Here is an 18,418-nt window from a genome sequence, read left to right as displayed (position 1 = left end):
GCTCTGGATCTGAAATTTTACCGAGTTAGATCCGAACATCAGGAACAAGAACAGTATGCTCCAGGGTTGCACTGAGTAACCGAGGCTACAAAACCGACCAAACATCTGTAAATGTGGTGCACATCATGGAACATAACCCCGTCTGCCCTCTACAACCCAAATCCTGCAGCCAGAAAGATTTTGTCAACTTCAACACAAACACAAAAATCTATGTCAAGAAATGGGAGACCGTTGCATAACATCCCTTTGAGGAAACGCTAATAATGCTAACATGTAATACACTTAAAGTGTGTCTAAACAAGCACAAAGGAATCCCCCGTAAGCAAACATAATGCAACTTTAGTAAAGAACGTGCAAAAGGAGACCATTAAGATAATGATACATCGTGGCCATGCACGGTCCAACAAACTTTTGTTTGTGCCTATGCACTAAAGAGCAGTTCAGAGTATCGATCATTTTGCCGGGGGATTTCAATGCTCATGTGGGCAATGACAGTGAGGACTGGAAAGGCGTGATTGGGAGGATGCCATCAAGCTGAGCAAAGAGTCCTTTTTGACCAGTGGGACTCCGGAGGCAGCTGACAGAAACTGGCTGGCCAAGGGGAATGCACTTGGCCAGCCAGTCAGCGGTCATTGAGGCAAAACCTCGGGCATGCGAGGAGTGTGGCAAGGCCATGGCAAACAACTTCAGGGTGGCTTAGAGGAAATTCTGGTCCACCATTCGGTGTCTCACGAGGGGGGAACAGTACACCACAGTGGATAGTGGAGATGGGGTGCTGCTGACCTCGACATGGGATGTGGTGAGTCGGTGGTTTGAATACTTTGAAGACCTCATCAATTCCACCAACACACCTAGTGAAGAAGCAGAGCGTGGAGATTTTGAAGTGGGCTCTCCTATCTCTGGGTTTGAAGTCATGGAGGAACAGTAGAAAAGCTCTATACCCTTGGCAGGGTCAGCGAGGGTGCATAGGAGTTTGCCCAACTAGTTTACATGTGTTTTGTGGATGTGGAGAAGGCGCTCGACCGTGTCCCTTGAGGAGTTCTGTCGTGGGTGCTTTGGGAGAACGGGGTACCAAGCCCTGATATGGGCTGTTCGGTCCCTACACCACCAATGTCAGAATTTGGTCTGCATTGCTGGCAGTAATTTGGATTTGTATCCAGTGAGTGTTGGACCTCCGCAAGGCTGCCCTTTGTCACCCTGTTCATAACTTTTATGGACAGAATTTAAAGGCGCTGTCGCGGTGTTGAGGCGATCCCGTTTGGTGGCCTCAATATTGCATCTCTGTTTTTTGCAGATGATGTGGTACTGTTGGCTTCTTCAAGCCGTGATCTCCAACTCTCATTGGAGTGATTTGCAGCCGAGAGTGAAACGGTTGGGATGAAATTCAACACCACCAAATCTGAGACCGTGGACCTCAGTCCGAAAAGGGTGGAGTGACCTCTTCAGGTCGGGGATGAGATTCTGCCGCAAGTGGAGGAGTTCAAGTACTGTATCTTGGGATCTTGTTCACGAGTGAGTGCAGGATGGAGCGCGAGATTGATAGGCGGGTCCGTGGGTCTGCTGTGATGCAGACTTTGTATCAGTCTGTCAAGAAGGTGCGCATCACAAACAGACTATTCAAATGCATGGCACCTGTTGTACATGATCCAATTCAAAGTCCTTTCTTCAAGAAAAATGGTCAGCAATATACTTTGTATATCTTTGGTTGAGTGTCTAAAATAAAACAGGTAACACTATATGATCTCCGATTAGAAGAACACAGAAACACTTGCTAAAGTTGAACTAACATACAGTATTTGACCAGGTCTTTCAGCTTAGTCATGAATTACCATTAGCATATCTTTCTGTGAATATTATACTTACATTGCTCTTGTCTTCACACCAAATATTTCAAGCTTGAAGATGTTTGAAATCATGGCTTTGGGTACTCCCTTGTTATAAGCATAACTAACTGCAGAGTGGACCCTAACAAAAGGGTTCTTAGAAGTGCAATAGTCTGGGATGTACAGTATATTTTTGGAACCATACAGGAAAGCACAATAAAATGCATATTGCACTGAAATGAACACATTCTACTGCTTGGTGGTAAGACGGGCCTTCTTGAACAATTCAAGTGCCAGAAGGTGTAAAGGGTATTTGGTACTTGCACTAAGCAGGCTAAAATCTTCTCTCTCACTGCGCTGTGATAAAGTTCTGCTCCGATTCCTCTGCACTGACCCAAGCTGAATGACTCCAGTGAGTTATTCATACTTGGCGCCAGAGAGCTTGATTACCACCAGCGCCTTAAGAAACGGACACCCTTCTATTTGTATGAAGAGAGCTGCTTCAAAATCTGACAAGTCTATCCTATTCCAGTTTCCTCCACACCCAAAGCCAGCACCCTCGCTACCACCGCCGACAACCCAAACTCTTGCCCCCCCACCCCCCACTCCCCCTCCCCTGGGCCCCCTTCAGCCAAGCTGCATGTCTCTGGAGGACGCCTCTGACGTCAGCAGCTCGACTGGGCTGTGCGCCAGCACTGTTGGCCCTTGATGGATGCCGTTGGTCTGGGAAACAGCTCACTGAGTGTGGAGCGGTACACACTCAACATGGCCTGCTCGAACACATCCAACATGCAGTAAACAAGCCCGTTCCTTCTCTTTCTGTTGTCTATCGCACACAATGGCAATTAAAGAATATGTACAGGTGAGGCATTGTACAGCAAATGAGCAAAATAATCAATAAATGCCGGCTCAAAAATGTGTGCGGGTAAATATTGTAGTGCAGTGCCATTTTTATATGACAAGAAAACTGGTGGGCCACCACTTACATACCAAAAAGACTGCAGTACTCTATTTAGCAAAGAATTTATTGAGCCAAGGCGCCCATTTTACATAATATCATGTCGCAACACCAGACAAAAAAATATGAATTCTGATATAATGACAGTCTCAACTCAATTTACTTACACTAAGTGACTTAGTCTGAAATCTGGGCCATTTTAATGGAATGCAAAGCTTGTATACTCACAGGAAGCCATGACTGACAAGAAATGGATGCACAGGTTTATTTTTTTGAAAATAATAAATTAAAACCCACAAAAGATCTTCAAAAAACACTGATAAATAATCACACGTTGCTCTCTTCACAATTGTTCTCCTGCTTAAGTCTCGGACGGTGCTCACAGACCGCAATGATTATTTTGTCTGTTTGTCCACTTTTTCCTGGGGTGGACAGTGGAGCAAATTCGGCGCAACTTTATTGACTTTATATGTAATCGCATCACGAGAATAGCTCAACATGTTCAGTTTTACTGTAAACGTTAAATGGGAATGACAAATAAACAGCTTGACCTCCTATTTAGAGAACTGTGAGAGCAAAGGCCTTTTCTTTGTTCCCTCAAAGTGATGTTACACGATAGTCGTCCATTTCTTGAGCGAGAATGAGAACAAACATGAAGGGATACTTTAACAAGTGTGTTTTAAGTAGGAAGCGTGAAAACATAGTCGCTCTATGTGGCGGATGTTGCTGGTGGGTAGTTTGGGAAGGTATCCACCGTGACAAATAAAAGCAAAAGATGGACGTAAACACGAAAATTCAAGACAGCCCCTATTTGTGGTTGATTTATTCGGGATTATGTGGGCTGAAACTTACAAATCGAATCAAAGGAACACATTAAAGCAGATCCAATCATGATGTCGAAAAGTACACGTTTGAACAAATGTGTGTGTTAGTGGTTGTACCTGCAGGCCTGCTGCTGGTCTTCCTTTTCATCCATCTGTCCAACGTCTCGGCGCTCACGCTCTCCAGCACAAAGTCATCCAGCATCTGCGGGTGCAGAGAGAGGTAGGCCTTCACTTTCTCATCTGTCAAGCCTGAGAAGCACAGAAGCAAAGGACTGTTTGAACTCACTCACTGCACAGCCTTTTTTCATGATTAACTAATGCATAAAGATTTGGAAAATACATATTCGGGAAGTTCAAAGGAAAACAAAATATGGGAGTATGTGGAATTATTTTGTGCGACAACATGTGACATGCTGTTACAATTGGGCAAGCATGGGAGCACCTGAAGTACTCATACAGGTGGGCCATGTTTATCTATGTTTACAGTCAAGCAGTGTCTCAAGGGATGGGAGCCCCCAACAGAGGCCGCAGAATAAAGGAGGACTCGATTGTGCTTAATAGGCAATTAGGTTCTTGAGAGGTCGCTAAGTGCTGCCGTTTACTGTCTTTGTTGTCAGGGAAAAAGCCTTTCGCCAGATTATTGTTGAGGGGAATTTGTTTTGAATGCTGGACCGGCATCTGATCACCGCTGCCTTGATTCACAAAGAGAAACCAACATATTTAGGTTATCCAGCGGCTTTAAGGATCGAGCCCCTGGTTCAGGACAGAAAATTAATCATACAATATGACAGAAAAAGTCCCAACATAATGACTTTCGGTTCCATCCATAAGCCAAAAAGGGGTTCAACAAAGTGAGACAGCAAATACTGAGATGTAGCCTCATCTCATTTTAAAACAGGAAGAAAAGCACAACTATCATTTGATTGATACAAAGAATTCATGTCAGATCTTTGAATACCAACTTGGGCAAATGGTTCGACTGCACCCCAGATTGGTTGCCAATCAGTCACAGGTCACATAGAGATAAATTACCGGTACATTCACACCATCCCTGAGTGGGAGTAGACCACCACGCCGCATGGAACAAAACCAGGTGACTGTACCACGACAGATCAGTGCCTGTCTTTTAATATGAGTTCAATATTAGTTCAAACACAAATACAAACCTACATGTGTGTGTGTGTGTGTGTGTGTGTGTGTGTGTGTGTGTGTGAAGGTCTTACAGAACTTGCATTTGCAGGCAAATAAGGAAATGGAAGGTAGAGGTAAGGAGGATTTGGGGGGTGCAGGATGCTGCTCTGCAGTCTGACACTGTCCAGACACGAGACACGGGGCTTCAGAAGTGCAAGGCCTCGTGAAACTCCTGGCCAGCTCTGACGCAAATCGGCGGAATATGGCTTAATAAATCAAAGCAACTTAAGGGGCTGGGGGAGGGTCGAAGAGAGCTGCTGTCGGCAGAAACCAGAGCACGGCATTGCTGAAACTTTTGTGCCGTTTGGAACACGAGGAAGTGTTTACTGTCATAAGCAGCGCTTACTGTACACACACACACACACACACACACACGTGTATGTATGTGTATGTATATATATACACACACACCTGTATATAGAAAGAAAGAGAGAGAGAGAGAGAGAATTGTATTTGCAAATTGACCATTTGATTTGCACATTAAAATTAACCCAACAGCCGGCAAGGTACGCATGCCTAATTACAAAATACTATAATATAAAAGCTCTCTAAAGTTATGTGAATTATTAAACGTAAACTCTTCTTTTTAATTCTGAAATAAAAGTCTCAATAATTACAGTTCAATTTGAAAGAAGAAGTTGCGCAGTGATGATAATGAAGATGACGATGAATCTGTGCAAATTTTGCAGCAGTGATGTATGTGCACATGAACGAAACATTTTATTTCCACAAGAATTTAGTGACGGGCATGTAAACGAGGTGACGAGTACATACTTTCATTTCTCTAAAAATCAGCAAGAAAGATCCGGGGGGGGGGGTGCGCAGGTCAGGCAGTGTGATGGCAAACTAAGGCAAACTGATGTGCTTTAATTGCTTCAACATGAGCAAAAAGCCAAAACTGGCTATGAAAAAAAAATGCCGTAAAGGATGAAAACAATCATTGAGAATACTGTTAAGACCACTGATGACCAAAACGCAGTGTTTATTATTTGCTTCCTGTCCTTTCTCTGCTCATCTTCAATATTTTGCTTCTCAATATTCAGTGAATAAATTCACTCCACCATACCGGGTATATTAGCGAAACAAAAAAGTCATATACTTGGGACCTGAATGCAGATGAGCAAGTCAGCAGCAGCTTTTTCAACCAGCTATTGAGATACCCTCCTTCATTTCTTAACATGTATTGTATTTGGTGACCCCCTTTTGCCTCCTGCATTGCCACATCTCCTTTGCACGGAGTTGATCAGGTTGTTAATTGCGGCCTGGGGAATGTTGGCCCAGGCCACTTCACCGGCTGTGCGAAGTTGCAGCAAATTGTCAGGAACTGCACGCCGCGTCGTATAGGCCGATCCAGAGGTTCTCAAGTATGCTCAATAGCTGGCAAGTCTGATGAGTATGCTGGCTCTGCAAGAACTGGCATGTTTTTAGCTTACAGGAAATGTGTACAGATTCTTGCAACCTGAGGCCTCAGGATCTCATCATTGTATCTGTGTGCATTTTCAAATTTATTAACCTCACAGCCACCAAGGGCAACTCTGTCCACGACGTTGACGTCAACAAATTGCTCGCCCCATTGATGCCATACACGTCAATGGGGTGTCAACCGCAATGTAGAGTAAAATCTGGGATTCATCAATTAACAGAACAAATTTCCGAGGACGCCATAAAAACGAGATCATTTTGCCACTCAAGTCGGTTAAGCCAATGAACTGCAGTCAGGTCGAGACCCCAAGCATGCAGATGAGGTTGCTCGAGAAAGTTTATGACGGTTTAAGCAGAACTCCTTAGATTTTGTGAAACGATTGCTGAGGCAGCTGTCCAGGTGGTTGTTCTCACATGATCCTGGGAATGTAAGATGCTGGATACATGGAAGTCATGGACAGTTGGAGGTTGGTGAACTGGTTACACGTGGCCTGTGGTTGTGAGGGCAGTTGGATCTGTTGCCAAATGATCTGAAATGCCTTTTGGAGATGGCTTATGGTCGAGGTATTAACATTCATGGGCAACAACTCAGGTGGGCATTCCTGCAGTCAGCTTGCCAATCGCTGCGTCACAGATTTTGTATCCATACAAGTCTTCGACCTTTGAGTTCAGCTCATGCAAAATGGGATCACTAACCCAATTGTTGCGTTGATATTTTTCTTCAGTACAGTACATGCAGAAATGGGAATTTCCACCTGCTCGTCAGTACTGACGGACATTCCGTCAGTCTGTCACGGATGGACTCCCATTTTTGCTGGCGGATTGCCGATTGATGGTAACTGACAGAATAAGCGCTGATGCAAGTGATTCTTGGTTGTCCGACGACTGACATGGACCCGAAGAAAACTAGATGAGGGGCCTTTTAGGGATGAGAAGCAACAGTAGCAGCAGTAATAGTATAACCATATATATATATATATATATATACCTGTATATATATACAGTATATATACACAGTATATGTACAACCATTTATATATATATCCGTCACTGACGTGCCCACCACTGAGTATATGTACTGTAAGTCATAACAGCAGTGCGGGATATCAACACTAATTATCTCGTGCAGCACAAACAAACAGCCTTGCTTGGATTTTGACATCCTCAACCATGCCTACACTGAACGCTTAACATGTATTAGCCAGTCAAAGCAATTAAGTGAGGGGAATTGTTTGAAATGCACGTTTCTTTTCAAAATTGGATTTGATTGCAACAATCAACAACTTTCAGATTGCCAAGGAGAGAAGGACTAAAATAAAGGGAAATAAAGGAAGGACATCGCAAGCGTGTGGCTTTTTATCAATAACAAATAGTGCCACCCTGGTCACGTTATTGTCAAGGGATGTTTTTTCACAATATCAAACTGTTCGCAACTGAATCCTTATTAGATCATTTCCTGATGTTTGAAGAATTACTCTTATAATGACTATAATATGGATTAAAAACAATACCTAGTAAATACAAGTTACTAAGTCTATTGACTGGATAGCAGTACCTTTGGAGTCATGCATTGGCGGTCAGCAGCTTGTTGCGCTGCATGTTCACGGATGAGTTGAGCCCATTTGGCAGAGACGTGTTGCCTGACTCAGACTTGTGCTTCCTGTGTAAAAACCGAAGCCTGAGTTCATGCAGTGAGGTATTGTTATGTAATACTTATCTGGACGACAACACACCACACCCTGACAATGGGAAAGGGAAGGCCAAACGAGTCACAGTCTGTCTGGATCGCTGCTCTGATCATTTCAAAATTAACCATGAAAAGTCTCACAGTCAATCAACAAGATTTGGCTACACCATGTTTTGGGTGAACAATGTGTGCAGAATTTGAGCAAAACAATGGATTTTTGCTGCAATCCCAGTCGAAAGGCTTTTTATTCAATGAGGTAAGGGCTGACTTTATATGGAAGTAAATTGCTGTTGGGAATAAGTATTTTGCAGGCTTTCTGGTCTATAGTGATTTTAAAATGGACTGACATCAAGCCACCTAAGAGCAAAGTCATTTATGAATAAATACAACATCCTTCTGATTTATTTCCGCTCGTTTTCTCAATCAGGACTGGAAAATCTCGAACTGCTTGATGACATCTGACCTGTTACACTTTCACACAAGAAGAAAAAGCCCCAGAGTCTATTTGACGCCGCATTTCTTTTATATGAGGCTCCTTTAGAGAATTGCTGAAAACAAGAAAGTGCTATGAAGCAAGGCCTTATTTCTCTAGCCACAGCCTTTGTGTCGAACAATGATTGGGGTTGCATGAGAATGTTCTCTTCTCTTGAGCAACATATTTGACTTTCGGTGTTTTTTATTTCTGTGGCAAGGCTGCTCGATTCATTTGAATAAAGGAAAGAAATTTCAATCACAAACCAAGCTGGCAAAGTGTCAAGGCTGAGACATGACTATCGTTTAAAGGGATGAAGACAGCTGCTATGAATGTGGTGTAGATGTGCAGATGGTGAAACAAACCTGCTTGTAAATAATGGCACCTTCAAAATAAGTGTGAGGGAATTCTAACAGCAGTTTTATCCATTTATTAGTTTCCTGTACATTGGTAATCACTAAATGTTGTTTGTAGGTAACAAGTAAATGTTTTTTGTTTTTGTTTTTTCAAAGTATGAGTGGAGGTGATGTGGACATGACCTTAGTGAGCTGTGTCGGAGAAATGTTAAGTGAGCTTGTGCCTTTAGTGCTCCAGTCAGATGATGTCAAGTGGTAAGGTCACAAGTCTAGCTGATCTTTAGTGGGCAGCATGTTTCTTCTCTGCTACACATTCATGAAAAATGAGTGAAGAAGGGGAAAAGACCACTTCTATTGAAGCTTACACTGCCTGGCACAGAGTCAAGGGCAAGCTGCCAGGGTACTACTCTCCACTTTTCATGACAAGAGTCTGAGGCAGGAAGGGAGCGGATGTGTGAGGGGTGGGGAGTGGCGGGTTGGATGCAGGGTGCGTGCGTCAGCAGCTCCGCCTGGGACTCCCTTGCCAGGAGGTTTGAAGAGCATATGTGGGTCTTATCTTATCTACTCTCCGAAAAGGGCGTAGCACAGCAGCCGACACTGACATTCAGTGGGCACCAAAAGTGACGATGGACAGGCCTTGATTTCTCTTTCCCACATTTCACCTCATATATTCATCAAGCCAGGAGGTGAGTGTGTGAGCATATACAGGTGAGTGCACGCACATTCTTCTTGTACTCCTTTGCAGAGTGTGTTCTAACCTACACCGATCAATCAATATGAGGCCGTTCAATGGTGTCAGATTAAGTAGATAAACATCATGCTTCTTGATTAGGGGTGAGACAAAATGTTGTTTGTCTCATCTCTTGTAATGAATGAGAGAGCCAACCAAATATCAAAAGTTTGCTACACACTGAAAAAAATAAATAAATGATATATACACAGTGCATCGGCCGCGGGTTCAATTTCGGCCCTGGCCTTCCTGTGTGGAGTTTGCATGTTCCCCCCATGCTTGTGTGGGTTTTGTCCGGGTACTGCGCTTTCTTCCCACATTCCAAAAACATGCATAATTGATTATTTGTAATTGTTTATTTAAAGCACTACTTGGCTGCAACCAGCAGAGGTACTATTGATCTACTCCCAAATAGTTTCTTGTTTAAAGAAGAAAAGCTGATAAAGCCAAAATCCTCCACGATGACAACGCTTCCATGAGTTTGCTCAATGTGACACTGGCATGGAAACGTTTAGACACTTTCAGCCCATTAAAAACATATTTAAAAAAAAAATAGAAATACTGGTAAATCAGTTCGTTGAACACTAATTTAATATTAATTTAGTTGACAAAGGATTTCTTTTTTAAATTTTTTTATTTTTTAATCGGCAACTATAAACCATAGTCGTGACAATATTATATTGTGAATGCCCCATTCGAAAACCACATGTGGTGGAAACATGGAGAGAAAGAGAGAGAGAGAGCGCGAGAGAGAGAGAGACTGAGGATCTCAATGGAAATGTAATTTGCATTATTTCCACTTCCTTGGCCCAGGTATACACATAAAGGGATGGTGCTATAAATGGCAAGCTGGGATAAGACATCTTGGCGTGTGCTCACAGGCAAGTAGTGAGAAATGACAGACATACAATACAATACAATACATGCTGATTTATATAGCGCTTTCACAACAGCAGCAGCTGTAACAAAGCGCTTAACAAAACAGTTAACATAAAGTAAAATAATAAACACAACACATAACATAAAACACGGACAGTCATGCAGTTCTAACCACTTTTCCATCACACGCTTTGTTGTTTGAAGCAGTTTGAGATGAAAGAGGAGAGAATCAAAGTGTCCTTTAACCAGTGGATCAGAGACGTCATGCTCAAAATGTGCACATGTCGGCTACAAGCTAAGTTTCAAAGTCAACAAGAAGCTGTAGCATCCATTGACGAAAAAAGAGATCGGTTCACTTCTCCTGTCCCATGGAAATCCATTTCAATTCCAAGCGGCGACTCACGGTTCCAAATACGCATCGGCGCTCTGCGCCAACGCTCCTCTCTCCTCATCCTCAACTTCAGCAGCCATCCATCCAGCCGCACCAACGCCGACTGTCCAACAGCGCCGACATAGCCACTGAACAAAAACGGGGTTGTGAAAAATGCTGCCCATTACAGGCGCAAAAACACAAGCGCCCCAGGTCTGTCCAGCACCGACAGTCAATGGCGCCGACATTCCTCCCAATCAAAATCTGTGCTGGTACAGGCGTGCTGCCGAGAAGGCGCAACCACCAAGCACAGATACTTCTCCTTTGACGAATGTCGTGGCCAAAAAGCGCTGAAAACAGCAAGAGACATATACAGTATCAAGAGGAACATCAGCTAACTCTGTGATTGAACTGCAGTCCATCCATGTTCTATACAGCTCATCCTGTTTGGAGTTATAAGAAAGGTTGAGTCAAACCCAAGGCAGCCAACTCCATCCTGAAGTGATCGCCTGTCAACCGCAGGCGATTACGAATGTGGCATTGAGCTAGACTTGAGCCTGCGCCAGCTGCATGAAAGTGAGTGTGACTGTGACCCATCATAATTTCACATCAACTTGCTTCAATTGATGAGAATTTTGAGGATGGCACCAATCATTGTGCCTCAGAGTCAGCATTTTTTCCAAACCACAGGTTTAATGTAAATGCTGCGACACCACGTTCCCCTTCCACCACCTCCACCGTTTCCCAGAGCCCCGTCCACGATGGGGTCGCGTTCGTCACCGCACATCTGGACTGATGTTGAACTGATGGGAAGCTGCTAATGAGAACCACAGAACTCAGATCCTGTGTCTTCTCCTGTATCACGTTTTTCGATGAGCTCCAACATGAGGACAAGTTGGAAGGGAATCTATCCGTCTGTGGCCTTTTCCCATCCCCTCAGATACCGAGACTTTGACCAGCTGACAGAGGGGTCAATGGATGGAGGATGCCTTGAGGAGAATGTCATCTGTTTTGTCACTAACATCGTGCACTGTGCCCTGGCGCTGAACCAGTGCTCCGCAGATTTTGACATAAAGGTTTCAAACTGCATCGCAGGCTTATTTTTTTTGGCTTGAACTTTATGTATTTAAAGCAAGAGAAAATGTCTTGCTCAAGGGCTCCCCCTAACAATATAAACAAAACACTAACAGCATTTTGAAATACGGTACATGCTTTACACTCTACAGCATTATTTTTCAACAACAAAAACATATTGGAACAAGGGGGCAATAAATGGGCGTGCCGACAAACTCTTCTTGCAATGTCATGGCTTAAAATCAACAAGATATGCTCTGCAACATCACACTAATGTCCTGTCTAATGTCCTTAGTCCTCCATGAAAGCAAACAAATTGTCTTTGCGTTACAAGCAAAATAGAACATTCATGGACATCAGTGCGGACTGATCATTTTTGCCCATGCAGTTTTTGACAATCTATGATTTCAACCAGGGGTAACCAATTTCGGACCAGAGCTGGTGACTCCTGGTTCAAACACGCCCATCAAAACCTCACCACATGATATCGGTTCAATGAATTCCCAAATTCTCAATTCCTGGTAAGTGTATGTGAACAAGTAGATATTAAAATGCAAATGAATAAACTGTCTAATGACCCTGTTCTGAACATTAGATTAAATAGAGTGCTTTTATCCATCAGCACAAATAATAATTACCATATTGAAATACAGTACAGTATGAACAAGAAAATATGAACACGACGATTATGACTTCAAGACAGGAAATAAGTTCTCATTAGAATGTAGCATAAAAGTCTCATTATGTAAAGTATGAAAATATTTCATATTGCAAAGCAGCGAGTGCAAAGTACTAAAGATTGTGTTTGTTCTAGCATTTAAAGAGCCTGTGTTTGATGTGTTCTTAATGTGTTTGACAATGCGTTTCTGCAGTACGGGTGGAAATTCTCCCGTCTCGGCTTTTGACACAGCCAGCTTGCATAATGTGGAAATTTGTTTTTGTGTTCATTTTTTTTAATAAATCCAATGAAAGCAATTTAATGAGAATACCGTGCACATAACTGAACGCTTCGGAGATGGTGCGAATTGCGAGTTGAGCAGGTTGCCAAGCAGCGCAATGCGCACATGGGGCATCAAATACAAAAAAAAATAAAAAATCAGTAACGAACATTCAATAATTGTAGCTCTTTGCATTTGGCGCTTCAACTCCAAGCCCCATCGGCATGTGGGAATGCTCCTCACAGGTGAAGAAAAAAAGTCAGCTGGCGCTAATCCTTTTATTCCCCAATTAATGACATAATGTTGACACTCTGCCAGCAGTGTAAATTAGTGGGAACACATATACAGTCGTATGTGAGACAAGTGACAAGTTCACTCAAGATTTGATATGTTTACAGCTTCATAAGTGCCAGGAAAAATGTTGGTGAGTCAGGTCATGAATGTCCAGAATGAGCACTTCCTGCCTGACAATGTTCCGCGTTCTTCATCCAGTTAAGCAATATGTTGAAAAGCCAATTGGGTTGAAAAACATGCACGAGAGATCACATTAGGGTTGACCTTAAATGAACACTGCGGGCCAACAATGCAGTCACACAAGCCACTACAAACAGCTGGAACTACTGTTAACTGTGTGTTAGGGTTACGCGATTTACAATGAGATGAGCAAGCGGTGATGTCAACATACCCCGAGTCTGCATTAGCTGGCCACTCTTGCATCAAGTCCCATTTCAGAGGGGGACAAACAATGGAAAACATATCAGTTGCTGCAAAACAAACCACAGATAATGCAGCCCACCTGTGCATACTGGCCTGTCACATGAAGAACCCAATGCCATGTCTTTGTGTACAGTAAGACTCACGCCACAATTAATTCTGTTGTTCTAACAATGCTATAATGTTACAGAGTTTAAAAAAAAGATATGGTAAGAAGAAAAATATTCTCATCCAACCAGGGTCACGGACGTGCTGGAACCTATCCCAGCCGACTTTGGGCAGTATAGGCGGGGTACACCCTGAACTGATTGCCAGCCAATCGCAGAGCACACATAGATAGACACCCATTCACACTCACAATCACCCCGAAGAACAATTTAAAGCCATCAATTAACCCACCGTGCATGTTTTTGGAATGTGGGAGGAAACGGGAGTACCCGAAGAAAAGCCAAGCAGGCGACACGCAAACTCAACGCAGGAAGGCCAATGCCCTATTCGAACCTACGACCTCTGCACTGTGATGGGGACGTGCGAACTTTTTAGTTTTGTAATCTTCTCCTGAGCCTTGCGTTACTGGGTTTATTTATTTATTTTTGTGTATGTATGAACATACCAAATTTGCCCATCTGTCGAAACCTTTATTTTAAAAAAAAAACCTTCCTCTATGCTCTGCCTGCTTTGGGATCTGACCAGTCGCAAATCATTACAAGGCAGGCATTACAGAAGAGAAATAAAAACTAAAAGAAGGTTTTCTTGTCATGGCCTATGTGGAAGAAGGTGTATTTTCTTAATTTGCTATTGTCTTTTTCAAAGCTCTTTTCAGAAGACATTATTTGTGCAAAACATTTGGAAACAAAAATATATCTCTACCAAAAGAACTTCGACACAGATTAGAGTACAACGATCGAACACCTGATCACATGATAAAATAAAATAAGCCATCGTGAAAAAAAAAGTGAAACATGAAACAGCATGTTTTAGTTTGTGTGCTTTGCCATCAGTGACATTCTAAGAAATGCACATTCCCTAAAGGTAACCCGATTCTCTGAATATCTCATGTGGCGTGCTAGAATGTGTGCTAGTTAATCGCAAATGCTGTCAAACACAATGTTATCCTTGCAGCAGACTGTACTGCAAAGCGACACATAGGAGGAGAACAACACAGTGTACTTCAGTCCGAGAATCTCTGTGAGGAGATACGAGTGTATCTGAGGGGGGGGGGAAACTGGTGACTTTTCAGAGACGTAAAAGAGATCGACAAGATAATAACCATGTGGCATTAATTTTACAAGGGAACAGTTTTCATGTTACATTTTGGGGTAGTTTGAGAATATCCATCCATCCATTTTCCGAACCGCTTGATCCTCACTAGGGTCACGGGGGGTGCTGGAGCCTATCCCAGCTGTCTTCGGGCAGTAGGCGGGGGACACCCTGAACCGGTTGCCAGCCAATCGCAGGGCACACAGAGACGAATAACCACGCGCGCTCACACTCACACCTAGGGACAATTTATTGTGTTCAATCAGCCTGCCATGCATGTTATTGGAACGTGGGAGGAAACCGGAGCACCCGGAGAAAACCCACGCAGGCCCGGGGAGAACATGCAAACTCCACACAGGGAGGGCAGAGCTGGAATTGAACCCGGTACCTCTGCACTGTGAAGTCGACATGCTAACCACTGGACTACCGAGCCGCCCTGTTTGAGAATATATTCAGTTATTTTATTTGGTAATCCCATATAAAAGGTTATATGACTTTATACAAGGAGAACGAAGCACCTGATTATTGGGCTCAGTGACCACTCAAGAATAATCAACAGTTAAGAGTATTGAGGGATTAAAAAATGTTAAGAATGTTAAATGTTTGGATCAAGGTATACTTTAATTTTTTATTTTTACAAATAAAGCTTTTGTATATTTTTTGTTAATTTTCTTTTTTTAAAGCATTGTTGTCTCCTTTCTGTCCCCTACTTTGTACCTTTTTTCGGTTACGTAATTATTTAGTTATTTGATTGACATTTCATGACTTTTTTTTCCCTTTTGTATTTTGGGTATTTCATACATGTAAGGGATTTCACCTTTTGCTCGCCTTTATTGTTGTGCTCGCACTGCAGAATATTGTTGCTTGTTGCAGTTTTTTAAAAACCAAAAATAATAAACCAGATGATAGATTTACACTACTGTAAATGCATATACAGGAGTTTTTATGTTTCTTTTAGTTGTTCCTTATTCACTGTCCCATTTGGTGCTTTAACATTTGCAATGTTGTGTAAATTAATCCCAGTTCGCTTTGGTAGTGTAACACTTCTGCAATAACCTTACGGTAGATGTATGAATGTTCAACAATAATTATTATTGCTTTGGCCCCCAAATTTTATTTTGCTTAGGTTCCCTTGGGGGTCGTGAGGCCCCTCTCAATTGATTTGCAACATTTCTTACAATACTGTACATGAAATGTGGTAATTAACACATTTCCATAAACGGACTGCAACTCTAATATTTTTACGGGAATAAAAAGTTATTTCGCATTTCTTGTTTATTATGCTGTTTGGTTATTTTTACGGTCCTCGGCATGACTCGCGACCAACACGCTGCATGTTTTATTAAACCGGACCGCACGCGCTATACAAGCAGCGAATCGTGTTGCTTCCAGCTCCACACCCGTGGAGGAGCCATCAATGTGTCATTCATAAACTTAAGTGGCCTCACATGAGGAGACAAGACGCCAAAATGTCGAGACCTTCGCACGGAATTGCTGCCGCGCGCTCTCCGCTCCAAGTCTTGGACATCATCTTTATAATTTGCTATGTCTTAAAAAATAAGTGTACCTACTTGCACCCAGGAAGCAGTCCGTTAACCTTCTGAAACAGCTTGTCGAAGACGGACCATCTTCCATTTCGGATAGTGAGCGCAAACTGAGAGATGAGCCGCGGAGAAAAGTGCGCTGAACCCAACAACAACCAAGAAAAAATATTATAATTTCAAAAAGAAAAAAAAACTACTCCAGGACAAGATGAGTCCTCAATTTTAGGAAGGGCGAGGAGGGTCGTGCGCTGGCCCCCGACCACTGCCGCCACCGCACCTCCACCAGGCACCGCTGGCCGAGGTGTAACTCCTGTCCGTCCGCCTCCTCGGCGTCAAGCTCCGCCGCGGATGTGCAGCAGAAGACTGGGCAAAGCACGGGCGACGGCGGAGGAAGCGAGCGCAGTCAAATACGCGCACACGCACGCATAGCCGCTCAAACACACCCGCGCACGCGGACAGTAGAAGAGAGAAAGAGCGCGTTGTCAAGTCAGCCAAAAGCAAACGTTTTCCGATTATTTGGTTTCACAATAAAATAAAACAGATGCGCCTTTCTTTGCTACCCCCAAGGGCAGTCTTTAGTAACTCACTGACCGCGACATTAGGTACTCTAAATAAATCCATAGGATTAGGATGAGCTGTAATGAAAATGTATGGTGCAATATTGCTGGTTGAGATGATTCATCTACTATAAATCGGGACGGCTCCAGGATTCTTTATCTCCCAAAGGGGGGCTTGAGTGAGACATGGAGATGGGGAGGGGGCTAAGAACATAATTTGTAATTATATTTATAATATCAAATAAAATGCTGGAGCGTCTTATCTGCGGCTACACAGATTTTTGACAGCATCACCCCCCACCCCCCTTTTTCGGCCCAGTGTCGCACCTTCCTTGCTGGATTTAAATAAGGTCACCAAATTATTGGACATATGCATCGCTTGTCACTAGTGGTGAGCACGTCTGCCTCATAGCCGAGAAGGTCTGCGTTTGAATCTTGACAAGGGGGCTATCCTGTGTGAAGTTTTCATGTTCATACCGTACATCAGCACGTCAAAAACTTGCACATTAGGTTAACTGAAGACTCTAAAGAAGACAGCTGGGACAGGCTCCAGCATGCTCACTACCTTCATGAGGAAAAGCAGAATAGAAATTGGATGGATGGATGGATGGATGGCCCCCATAAAATGATGCCGGGGGCCAAATCTGGCCTCCGGGCCCTGAGTTTCACGTCTGTGGTCTAAACATAATACATAATAGGTGCATCGAACATTAATTAAGAAAAATAATGGCAACTAGCAGCGTATTGCCGAGTTTACATTCATCTAAACCAAGAGGGCAGCATCAGTCCAGGTCAGCTGAACACTATCGTACTAAATTGGAGCTGGGCATGACCTGCAGTGTAAATCCAGCTTTTGGCTGTGTGAGACATTTGGAGGATGGCATGAGAGTGTGTGGCGCATTAGTCTAAATATTCAATATACCAAGGTCTTATTTGTCTCTTATCGACTGAGAGATTCCGTAAAGCTCTCTTGTGTGACGTGGATAACATTTGTTTGTGTGTCACAGCTTCACTGAAGGGCCAAAGCCGTTGCACTGTCCATTACTGTATTGTATTGGCACAAGGAAATTCCTCCAGACCTGACTGCACAATTCAGTTTAATAATATTATAGCCATCAATCGTAGTATCTCATCATTCAAATAGTAGGGATGGGTATCATGGAATGACCTGTGCACTTAAACAACCAGGTGTCAACAAACTTTATGAAACTGAGAGCTACTTCTTTGTTGGTGATTAATGCGAAGAGCTGCCAGCTTGATACACACTTCTAAAATAACCAATTTGCTCAAATTATGGGAAGACACTAATCATATTCATGATTTGAGGTAAAAAAACAGATACAGTGATGGTTGTTTTTAAAGTGCTCTATAAGTAACGCTGAGTTGAGCTACAGTAAATATTAATACGCAACTCTTTCGAAAAATTTCTGGAAGTGTTCACATTTTGAAACGATCACTTCTGCAACATTCCCAGGAAATCACACTTTGAGAACAGTCCCGCTATTCATGTGGTCCTTGGGGGTTAGCTGCTACCCGAACCATGTTGGTGACCACTGGTTTACGTAATCCAATATGAAATCATGCAATACTTTTATTGCATGATTTAATATTATTGCGGT

At 43.0% G+C, this 18,418-nt stretch overlaps 1 protein-coding gene across 5 annotated transcripts in view; it reads right to left on the bottom strand.

Moving 5' to 3' along the window:
• The window catches only part of pde10a (phosphodiesterase 10A), a 56,308-nt gene that overhangs the window by 20,226 nt on the left and 17,664 nt on the right, over positions 1-18,418 (bottom strand). For 2 of the 5 annotated variants that reach the window (XM_086122487.1, XM_086122488.1), the window contains exon 3: positions 3,723-3,854. In XM_086122487.1, the coding sequence (XP_085978613.1) occupies positions 3,723-3,854 (132 nt within the window). Of the gene's footprint in view, positions 1-3,722; positions 3,855-7,773; positions 7,869-16,269; positions 16,626-18,418 lie in introns of those variants that run through there. The other 3 variants (XM_086122489.1, XM_086122490.1, XM_086122491.1) reach the window with 3 other exon arrangements.

This window comes from Hippocampus guttulatus, chromosome 10, assembly GCF_054856545.1.
Source record: "Hippocampus guttulatus isolate MCC_2025c chromosome 10, RoL_Hgut_1.0, whole genome shotgun sequence".
In the NCBI taxonomy this organism is placed as follows: Eukaryota; Metazoa; Chordata; class Actinopteri; order Syngnathiformes; family Syngnathidae; genus Hippocampus; species Hippocampus guttulatus.
The sequence above is the reverse complement of the archived record's forward strand: the minus strand, read 5'-3'. Positions and strand labels throughout refer to the sequence as shown.